Raw genomic sequence first — 11,865 nt, 5'->3', positions numbered from 1 at the left:
CCTTAATCTTTCTCCGTTTAATTTTCGTAAAATATACATTTAACAAAAAAAAAAAAAGTAAAAATAAAAATTATCCTTAGCTTCCCTATCACATAATGTTCATTATTCAGAATTATTCATCGTCAAATTACCAACAATCATTATCATTATTATCAATTCTGATTCATTCATTTTTCATTTTTTACATCATATATGACTCATTTTATTGATTGCCACATTTCTTTATTCCGGATCATACGTATTTCTGCTTTCCGGATCATTTATAAATGAATGTATTAATAGAAAACATAATCATAATTTTTCTCTTACTTCATCTTGTATCGATAGATTTCTGAAGAGATGTATTATTGTTTATCATTTGTTTAATTGAAAAACTTTTGTTTATTAATCTTTTTTTATGCATAATTTCCCACTTTTTTTTATATTTCAAATTAATTTAGAATCGTTTTGCTTGAATTTATCTCATTTTTATAACTTAATTTTACATTACATTCTGACATTATTAACTTTTTCGTCTTAAAATTAAATTGCAATTAGGAAGCAAAAGAAATGAAACATATTGTTCTGCTAACTTCTTTTTTTTTTCTTTCCTTTTTTAAATAAAAAAGTATTTTAATTTGTCGATCAAATTTTACTTAATTTTTTTGCCATTTATTTCATTTATCGTTTCTTTCCTTAAAATCTTCGGCATAAATTAAAATTTTTAATTTCAATGTTTTAGCAATCATAATTTCGAATTATTATTGAAAACAAGCGCTTCTTTCGGCAATGTTATTTTGACAAATTTTATTATTATTCAATCGATTATGGCCAAATGTTTGTTTTTTTAGCAAAAAAAAATGAATTTAATTTTACAAATTTATAATTTTTCTTTTCATAAAAAATGACTAAAAGGAATATTAGCAAGAATGAATGAAATTAAAAAGGAATATATTATTATTATTAATATAATAAAATTAATGAGATTTGTGAAAATACTGATAATAATTATAATAATGGTATCATTAATAGAAAATAATAAACAACAATAATATAATAATATCATTAATAAAATAATAATAAACAATAATAGTGAATAACAAAACAGCAATTTTACAGATGGCTTTAAATGGTGGCATTTTTTCAATCGACAAAAATTAATCAAACCGAAGGATAGAAACCATCGTGAACAAGAATGTCGTGATAATTTGGTTGAATCCTTTGTAGAGCATCATTTAACGGTTGAACAAATTAAAGATATTTATATCGATTCAAATATTCATTCCGAATATCCGGAACAAAGTGATGGATTAAGTTCGATTGAAGCACGGTTAGAATAAAAATCACATTTCTAATAAGTTTGATTTCATATTTTTTTAAGTTTCAAATAATATTTTCTCACAAAATTAAAAAAAGAATAAGGAAGAAGTACAGTGAAAAAATAATTATTGATTGATTATGTTGATTATCTGATTATCCGTTATCATCACTCAGTGAAAATTTACTTTTTAATAATTATATTTTAATGAATTAAATGTTATTTTCTTAAATTTATTTTTAGGAATGAGAAAAAATATTGAATTTATTTTATTCCTTTTTTTTTCATATTTTAAAAGTTTTGAGAGAGCTTTACTATATTTAAAATTTGATGGATGTGATAATGTTGACAAAGGAAATTTTTTCAGGTTTGAATTGATGTCGCATTTTTTCCTTTCCAATTGAAATTATTTTTGAATAAAATTTGAAATGTTTATGATAATGCAATCAGTGATTGAATGGTATTATGGTGCCATTTTCGGTGACACATCAATAGGGATAAGAGATGACAAAAATGAGAATGAATCATTTCATACCATATTGAAATGGTATTAGTAAAGGATTATTTGATAACTCTGATTCATCAATTAATCCTACTATTCAAATTATGCGATTTTCAGCAAACGTTTACGAGATGGTGGCGCTAATTTCATCGAATGTCCACGTAAAATCAGTAACGTAAAATTATTTTTACGTCAGTTTTTATATCGATTATGGCTATTACTTCTTTGTAAGTGTAATTGTTGCATAGAATATTATTTATTGCTTAAATTTACGTTTCAAAATGTTGCAAAATTTTACAATTTGCATTGAAATTGAAAATATTTCAATAATTTTAAATTTATTGTTAAAAAGTATTTAGGGAAAAATTTTGAAAGAACGTAATTTTCTCATTTTTAATTTGAAAATATCACTCAATGAACGATGTTGTTTTTCTTTTTTCCCTTTTATTTTTCTTTTACTTTTTTTTTTTTTTTCTATTGTCTTCTGTCATTTCCATTTCTTTTTTACAAGTAATTAATTAATTTGTGGCAAGAATGGCAAGAAAAAACCATGTTCCTTTAATTGTCATTAAATTATTGGCATGCTTTGTAATTTTCTCAATTCCCGAATACTTTTTAAATAATTAAATTTCGTATTGAAAATTAAAAAGAAAGAAAAGAAAAAACAAGAAATATTGCTGTTGAGATTTTATGTCAGATGACATTTATGAAATGAACGAGTAAATTACTCATACATTTAATTAATAAAAACAAACAAATAAATAGCAAAGGTGACAATGTAACTAAACATTTAAATAGGTAAAGTAATTTGATGAAAATAAAATAAACAAGTGATTTTTTTCTTTTTCCTTTTCAATCTTTCTTAAATTGTACAATTGTTTACCACATGTATCATCAATCTAAAAGAAAATTAAGACTATCTAATGAATAGGTGCAATCAATAGGATGAAACATATGACATAATCTAAATTAAAATAATTCATACCATCTCTTGCTATTTTTGTTTACTTACATTCATTTATTTTCATATTTTATTTTCATTAGCATTATTCTACTTTCATAATTTGCTTTTCTATTTACTTCTATCTATTTTTTTTATGCTGTACTTTTATTTACACCATAATGATGGTGATAACATTCATTGATAACAAGCATATTATCTATAAAGTGAAATATTTGTCACTCTACTCCTATTTACCTGTTCATTGGTTTTTTACTTATTGATTTCTACTTACTTTTGATTTATCTTGTTAACTTTATGCTTCCATTCATATTGTTTAGTACTATTATTTACATATTTTTCAAGTATCAGTTTAATTATCTAATTAATTTCATTCCTTTTTTTTAAATTTTATGCCAACACATTATGATGTGCAAAATGATACATGAAGTGAAATTTGCATATTGATATATTTTCGTCCATCTCCAAAAAAAGATTCAATCTGTTTTTTATCCATCCCAAAAATAAAAAATAAAATAATAATAAAACTCAATTTATACATATACATATATATTTTTTTTGATATTAACTATTATTGTCATCAGTTATCATTATTATTATCAATATAGTAATAGAGATTAGGTAATAATAATGACACTCACTAATCTCATTTACCAAGTAATTTCATTTTATTCTTGCATTAAACTTATATGAATTAAATAAATTAATTGAACCACAATAGCTTATACTTATGTTATCATTTTAATATTGGTATGATAACATAATTCTATTAATGGTAATATTTATTGCTATCAATAATTTTTTCTTCAATATTAAATGCTAGTAAAGTAATTTACCAATTAATGATTTTAAAATAACATTAATTAATTTGTAATAGTCAAATATCAACAATTATTTCAGGTGCTGCAATGCTTAGCTTAGCAACATATATAATCCATTTGATGCATGGTAATAATGAACCTATTAATCTCTATTGTACATTAATTCTTGTTTTAATCGTTATTCTCATGTGTTTTGTTACATTTTATCAAGAAAAACAAACACTTCAAGTGAGTTATTTAATTAATTCGTTAATTTCCTTTTATCAGTTCATAATTTCTTTTATCATTTGTTAATCAATTCATTCATTATTTTAATGATAACATAAATTGATAATAATTATCAATGTATGATGCAGCTATGATTATGACTGGTCAATTATTGTTATCATTTTAATTATACATATACTGTAATACTTTATTACACTGAAATGGCATATTTTATATCTTATTGAAGTATATTGTTATAATTCCTACAACATTTTAGGTGACAAATGATTTGAAAGCAGTTCTTCCAACATCTTGCATTGTTATCCGAGATTGTAAGAAGCAACAGGTACCAGAAGAGGAATTGGTTACCGGTGATTTAGTTGTAATAACTGCTGGCGCTATTATACCCGCTGACATGCGCATTTTGCAATCAAATGGTTTGAAGATTGAAACTTCAGCTATAACAGGTTTATCTGATTTTTTCTTCCGGTATCATTAATAATAACCTGGCATACGATAAAATTTAGTATTTTAGATCGAAATTACACTATTAATTGACAGATTGTTAATCGATATTTTAGTCTGTATATTCAACCTATATCAATGCAATTTTAGTCTAGATCATGCAAACTAGTAATCTAAATTAAGCCAGCATATTAGTCAATATTAATTTTTGAATTCAGCCTAAAAAGAGTTTTTAATCTGGATCATTGCAAAGTTTGAAGTAATCGTTTTTTTTTTTTTTAATCTCCGACATTTCGCGGTACTGTTTAATCAATTAGCTTTTTTGATGTACATAACACATTAATACGGTAGCATAATTCATTTCTGAATAACATTTATTTTCATGGTTTTCAGGTGATAAGGAAGCTTACGATTATACACATGAAGCTGTGGCAACATATCCATCAGTATTTGATGCAAGAAATGTAGCATTTAAAGGATCATTTTGTCTTGAAGGTGATGGAATAGGAATTGTTGTACGAACTGGAAAATATACGGTAATTTAGGTTGTTTTTTCTTTTTTAAAATATTTATCTTATGTCTAATTTTTTTTTTTGTTATCATTTATTTTAAATTCGATAAATTTGCTGTTATATTTTAGGTTCTTGGCTATATTATAAACATTCGTCAACAAGTTAACAAAACACGAAGCAAGTTAAAAATGGAAATTGATGAATTTGTCAATTTTATATCAGTCTTAGCTTTGATTATGGCATCAGTATTTTTTATGTTTGGTAGTATCATAAATAAGTTCGTCACTTTTCCTTCCTTTTTTTTAAAAAGAAAAAGAAATTTAATAAAGTCTTTAGATTTTACACATGAAAACAGCGACAGTGTAAATTTTATCATCACTTTATGGGATTATTTACAACATAAAATTATAAATTTTATCATTATAATATTATTTGAGTAAAAAAATTGCAAAAACAATGTATCAGCAATCACATGTAATATTAATTTTTGTTCTTAGATGTTAAATTTATTTAATTAAATAGCAAGAACATAATTGTTGTCTTTTTATTACTAAATATTTTGTTTTAGTTTTCAAAACGTTTTGGATCATTTTATCATTGGTTTCTTGATTATCATCGTGGCAAACGTACCACAAGGTTTACCGGCAATGGTTATTTCACAATTAGCTATTATCGGTAGACGGTTAGCTAGTAAGAATGTTTATATTAAAAAATTGGATATTATTGATGAGCTTGGTGCTACAACTGTGGTTGCAACTGATAAAACTGGAACCCTAACACAAAATGTGATGGTACTCACTGATTTATGGTACAATCGAAAGTATCAACAACCAAGTTTGTTCTTTTTCAAAAAAAAAAAAAAGAAATTATTGTTTAAATTTGATTTACTGAGAAATAAATGGGAGAACGAAAATTTTGCATCCAAAAATATGCCTAACAAATTTCCAAATTTACTCTTAAAAAAGAAGTTTGTAACCTATTATGTGGTAAAAGATGTTTTAAATTTAAATTTTCAAGCGAAAAATTATTTTGTCCTTCTTTTTAATTTTTTTACGTCCTATTCTTTCTTTTTAATTTTTTTTTGTATTAATTTTTTTTGAAGCATTACGTTAAAACTTTCCGAAATTTTTTTTTAAATTAATAAAATTTCTATTCATTTTAAATTAGTTGCATTCATATATGATTAATGGATTCTTTTTCAGTCTTTTATTTTTATTTTTCTATAATTTGCATGTAGAATTGAAAAAAATTGCTATTAGTTATCTGAAAAAAAAATCTGATATTATTTCAGTTCATTTTATTTTATTTCAGGTCGTAACTACATGGACAATCAATCTGTTCTTGATTCGAGTAATTGTTCAAAACCGGTATGTGAGCAACCGCTATCCGATATGTTTGTCGTAATGAGTGTTTGTAATAGGGCGCATTTCGAATGTATCCATAAGTCAAAACATTTGGCCTCGGAGAAAGAAGCCCCGACGAAGGTTTCAGCAGAGATGCTAAATATGGGCCAAGTCAACAAGCGATTTACTGTCCTGTTAGTTGATATCCAAAATAACAAAAAAGAAATTGCGAGTCTCAGGATTTTATTAAGGATGAGGAAAATAAAAATGTTTGATCTCAATTATGATTTTTAAAATTCCTCTTCCATACATATATATATATATATACAATCATATTGTATTTTTTTCGCTTGCTTTAATTAAGCAATATGAATTAGTTACATTCTCCACTTTTGTTATTTTCCAGTTTTTATCGATTGTTATTTAGAGGAGAAATCTATAATTCGAGAGATTTAAGTTGGAAGAAGACAATATTTGTATCATGAGCTCCTAAAATCTTCATAATTTATATAGAGTTATATTAATTGAGAAATAAATTATTGTTTTTTATCATTATTTCTATTATTATCACTGTTGTCAATTAATATTATTATTGTTATTATCGTCATTTATATTAATCATTATTTGAGACAATCACAAATCATTATTTGGAAATATTCCTAAGCTTTTTCCGAAGTTTGCAAAATTTATATTTTAGAAATTCTGTTACTGGAAAGCCAAGAATGGTATTTGCGATGCAGAACAATGCAATAGAAACAAAAGATGTTTGCAAGACTGACGATATCCAGGAAACTAGTAAAGTTCAGGTATCAGGGATTAAAGTTCAAGTCTAATCATTTAGTACAATGGTGATAATAATAGTGGTATTAGTAGTAAATTCAGCAAGTTTTGTACAATTTTAGGGGATGCAAAACAACTGCAATAAAATTTAAAATATTATAGAAAATTGCTATTCTGTTTTTGTTAAGGAAAATAAAAATAGAATGGAAAAATACTGCAATAACATTTAGAAAGACTGAAATGGTAAAACAACAAATATAGTAATTTTCACAAAATAATCTTAAATTATTATTTTTACAAGAAAATTGTAAAGAAAAAAGGGAAAGAAAAAATAATGTTGGTATAAAACGGTAGAGAATGATGAGATTTGTGAAACACAATAATATAAGAGATTGAAAAATTCATCAATTCAATACAATGCGACATTTATTGGTTGATGAGCGAATAGTTCAATTTTTTTCTGATATAATTTACTTATTTTGGCTTAACTTGAAACAGCAAAATGTCAAATTTACTAATTAAATTTTCAAGTTACAATAGAGAGGGAAAAAAAAACTTAGTGAAAGTTGATTGATTTATAGTCCACAAAGATATATAATTACTGGTAATGTTGAAATTTCCAATGCAAATTTGTAAATTTTAAAATTTCCAATACAAAATGTTTAACAATTTTGACAATTCCACCTATAATTTACCAAAAATTATTTATTTTATAATATTTCGTTCGGAAAAAGAAATTTTAACGAACGGTTTATTTTACGGTTTATTTATCATTATTTTCTTTTATTCGTCATTTTTATCAGTCGTATTTAATTATCAGTCAACAAATTATCAGTCGTATTTTAACATTTGTTTTTCGATATAAATTTTTCTCGACAAAATGCTATAATGTAAATAAATTTTGATGGATTTTAATTGATTTCATCCAAAGGTAACAAATTCAAATTTAGTTAAAATTAATTGAGATTTGTAACAAATACACATTTTCTGAGTGTAAAGTTTACATTTTTGCGTTTTCCTTTTTTCTTGATTTTTTTTTAAAGATGATAATTTTGTAAATATTATCAAATTGTTTTAGTGTCAAGATGGAGATATATTTGAACATAATCATATATATGGTTCGCCGTCAGATGTTGCATTACTTCGTTATGTGGAAATGTTTTCATCAGTGGAGAAAATTCGAATGAATTATATTGTAAGTAAACAATTGATTTTGTTTGTTCAGCATAATTTAAAAGATACAAGCTTATAATAAAAAATTAAAACATTCCATTTTTTCAAAAAAAAATTTTGAAAAAAAAGTTTAAAAAAATACTAAAAATCAAAATGGACATGTGAAATGCATAAAAAAAATTTTTTTCATTTGATCAAACAATTTTTTAAATTCTTCATTTGATCTTTAACCTAATACGGTATATGATAATAAATATTTCATAAATTTATATAATTTACGAAATTTTGAAGTATTAAAAAAAGGAACTTTTGTGTAAAGATTTGATTACAATAAAATAAAAAATAGCTGGTTCATTTTTCTTTTTTTCTTTCAGACAACTCTTGATATGCCATTTAATGCAGTACGTCGATATCATTTGGTGATAGCACGTGATATTGCGGAATTATCAGAAATGGGAAAAAGTGAGCAAACAGTAAATCAATCAAATGATAGCGGTGGTGTTTTTTTAATGATGATTAAAGGTGCACCAGAAGTTGTCCTAAAATATTGCAATTACTTGCAAGTTGATAACAAATGTTTACCAATTAATCGGGAACTTCGTCAAGAGTGCCAGGTGAACACTCAAACGTAAGTATGTAGCAACGAACGTTAAGCAAAAAAAAAAAAGAAATTAATGTTTATGAAAAAGAAAAAAAAAAATCATAATTCCGTAACTTTCACTCCCTGGTAAAAAAAGGTTAACAAATTTTTCTTTTTTGTTTCAATAAAATAAATATTCTTTTGTTAAATTGATTATGGCACAATTCTTTTATTAACTTTTGATTGTATTTAAATTAATTAGAAAAGTGTGATATTGGCTAAGCATTTTGAATTATTTTTTAATTTATTGAAAAATTTCAACAAATATTTGTAAATTTTTTATCAAATTCGATCAAAACATGTCTTTCTCGAAGGGTTTAAATCATACAATTTAATTTTAAAAATGAACAAGGAATAATTTTTTTTATTACTTTCACTTTATAAAAACAAGAAATTTCAGACTGCTTGGGAATATTTTGGAAATGAAGGAAAACGAGTATTTGCGTTTGCTATAAAACGTTTTTTTATCAGTGATATAAATACTAAATTTACATCTTCTGATATAGTACTGGAGAATTTGACATTTTTAGGAATGGCAGCATTAATTGATCCACCACGGTTAGTTTTACCGTGATTTTACCGTATTTTAACAAATTATTTGATGATTCAGCATGAATGATTCATCCTTTTTTGACGTAAAAAATTAAGATTTTGAAAATAATGCATTTATTCAGTGATGACGCAGCAAATGCAATAAAGCAATGTAAGGAAGCTGGCATCAAAGTTTATATGATTACAGGTATGATCTCTGTATTCTTCTCTCTTTCAAATATTTCATTACTAATTATTAAGTAAAGTTAATTATACCATTGAATTAAAGTTGGCACCTCAAATATAAGCATCCAATTAACATATGACCTAATATGACCTTGCTTTACGTATCACATAATAATACTTGGTTTTTATAACTTTCATTATTTTCAAATGTTGCTATTTTTTTTTGGTGAAAAAAAAAGAAAAAAGAAAACTTAATCTGTCTCGAAAGATATATACAATATTAATTTCATTAGTGGTTTTAATTATTTTTTTCTACTTCAGTACAAAAAATTGTTGCAATAAGTTATTTATCTAGTTAGAACCGATAATATTTCAGCTCCAATTGATTACTGTCAATTATTTATGAAGAATTGAGATTTCTTTCTCTTTTTACAATTTTCCAGGCATTTGCATGAATTATATAAAAGATAAAACTTGAAATTATTCAGGAATGATATATAATCTGACGAATTAAACTTATAATTCTTGTGATGAAAGCAGGAAAACAATTAATACTAATGAATATTATAGGTGATCATCCAACAACAGCAGTAGCAGTAGCACGAAAAATTGGACTTATTGGTACCGATGATGAAATGGTATGATTATAATTCGAAAATAATTAAATTGGCCTTTCCCCTTTTTTTCCCGACAGCACTAATAATAGTATTGAAAGCAATCAAACTGAACTGTTGAAATTTAAGCAATTACTTCAAGATGTAAAGAATGTTGAAAAGAAAGCAAAAGCGAAATTGAATTAATTTTTAAGTTTGAAATATTTTATCCTAAATGATATATTTGGCATTGTTCCTTCCAAAATGCGCACAATTTTGTTAAAACAAAAAAAAAGAAAATAGATAAAAATTATGTGATGAAGTTTGAAATCATTAGATTTCTATATATGTATTGAAAAGAGTTTCTCTTATTTTTCAACAAAAAAAGGAAACGAAAACGATATTTTGCACTCTTTGGATTATTTTAATTTCATAAATTTTCATTTATATTCTTAACAATCCTTTACCTGCATTTCAATTCTTTTTTTCATTTTTTGAGTTCTTCGCACAAGCATAATAGAGGAGGAAAAGTGACAAAAGCGGTAATGAAATGCGAGAATGTCAATTAATTAAGTAATTGGCAATTGTTTAATTATAGCTCGAATCAAGCGGTCGTGATCATTTAAAAATAAGTGTAATTGATGACAAGCAAAGAAACTGGAGAATTGCAATAGGTGATGATCTGGATCGTTTGGATGAATCTGGTTGGAATGAATTGCTCAAAAAGAAATATATCGTTTTTGCAAGGTAAGAAAAAGAAAAAAAATTAATAAAAAGAAAAAAAGGGATAAAAAGTGAGGGAAAATGAGGAAAAAAGTGTAAAATAAGAAAATTGAAATAATTTTTTGCCTTTTAACTCCATTTTTTGTTTTAATTTTTTTAAAAGGAGTTTTTTCGTTTTTTAGACTCGAAGCATTATTTAAATTATAAAAATTAGCAAAAATTTAGGATAAATCCACATCAAAAATTTCGAATTATTAAAGAATGTCAAAAACGTGGTGAAATAGTAGCTGTTACCGGTCAAGGTGTTAGTGATACACAAGCTCTTGCATGCGCTAATATTGGTATCGCTATGGGTATTGCAGGTTAACAATTTTTTTTAATGTAGAATTTGTATATTTTTAAATTTTAATACTTTTCAGTTTCCATTCATTTACTCGAAATTTTGAAAAGCTGGAGTTATTTCTATGGTATTCATTGTACAATTAATTTCTTAATTGTAATTTTAAGATTATGAATTAATGTATTATTGTCGATCGTCGTAATGATAAAATGAAAAAGTGATAAATAATGCAGTAGATTGTTGAGATTAAGTAATATGAAATGATAAGTATGATAAGTGATAATGATAAGCAAGTTGTAAATAATCGTGTGATATTTGATGAATGTTTGCTTATTGTTAGGAAAGGAAATTATTTTGGTTTAGGTAGTGATATGGCAAAGCAAGCAGCGGATATAATTCTGACAGATGATAATTTTGCTTCAATTGTCAAAGGAATTGAAGAAGGGCGTTTGTTATTTGACAATTTGCGCCTATCGATTGCTTATACATTAGCTCATCTTTGGCCGGAAATATTTCCAGTTGTCTTACAATTTACGCTTGGCTTACCATTAGGATTATCAGCCTTACAGGTTACTGTATTTTATTATTATTATTATTATTATTATTATTATTATTATTATTATTATTATTATTATTATTATTATTATTATTATTATTATTATTATTATTATTATTATTATTATTATTATTATTATTATTATTATTATTATTATTATTATTATTATTATTATTATTATTATTATTATTATTATTATTATTATTATTATTATTATTATTATTATTATTATTAT

General features: G+C 24.6%; 1 protein-coding gene across 1 annotated transcript in view; it reads left to right on the top strand.

The window, feature by feature from the left end:
* Positions 1 to 806: 806 nt before the first annotated feature.
* LOAG_17981 (cation transporting ATPase) overlaps positions 807 to 11,865 on the top strand; it is a gene marked incomplete at both ends in the record, with an annotated part of 13,658 nt that continues 2,599 nt past the window's right edge. Inside the window, 18 exons of the mRNA XM_020450652.1 lie at positions 807 to 816; positions 1,099 to 1,309; positions 1,917 to 2,026; positions 3,661 to 3,809; positions 4,066 to 4,255; positions 4,647 to 4,789; positions 4,894 to 5,042; positions 5,334 to 5,599; positions 6,077 to 6,302; positions 6,806 to 6,914; positions 7,967 to 8,083; positions 8,436 to 8,675; positions 9,102 to 9,259; positions 9,376 to 9,440; positions 9,989 to 10,056; positions 10,610 to 10,758; positions 10,960 to 11,096; positions 11,438 to 11,643. Of these exons, the coding sequence (XP_020305645.1) occupies positions 807 to 816; positions 1,099 to 1,309; positions 1,917 to 2,026; positions 3,661 to 3,809; positions 4,066 to 4,255; positions 4,647 to 4,789; positions 4,894 to 5,042; positions 5,334 to 5,599; positions 6,077 to 6,302; positions 6,806 to 6,914; positions 7,967 to 8,083; positions 8,436 to 8,675; positions 9,102 to 9,259; positions 9,376 to 9,440; positions 9,989 to 10,056; positions 10,610 to 10,758; positions 10,960 to 11,096; positions 11,438 to 11,643 (2,703 nt within the window). The remainder of the gene's footprint in view (positions 817 to 1,098; positions 1,310 to 1,916; positions 2,027 to 3,660; positions 3,810 to 4,065; positions 4,256 to 4,646; positions 4,790 to 4,893; positions 5,043 to 5,333; positions 5,600 to 6,076; positions 6,303 to 6,805; positions 6,915 to 7,966; positions 8,084 to 8,435; positions 8,676 to 9,101; positions 9,260 to 9,375; positions 9,441 to 9,988; positions 10,057 to 10,609; positions 10,759 to 10,959; positions 11,097 to 11,437; positions 11,644 to 11,865) is intronic.

Source organism: Loa loa (genome assembly GCF_000183805.2).
Source record: "Loa loa unplaced genomic scaffold supercont3.166, whole genome shotgun sequence".
Classification (NCBI taxonomy): Eukaryota; Metazoa; Nematoda; class Chromadorea; order Rhabditida; family Onchocercidae; genus Loa; species Loa loa.
This window is presented reverse-complemented; position numbering and strand designations above follow the sequence as displayed.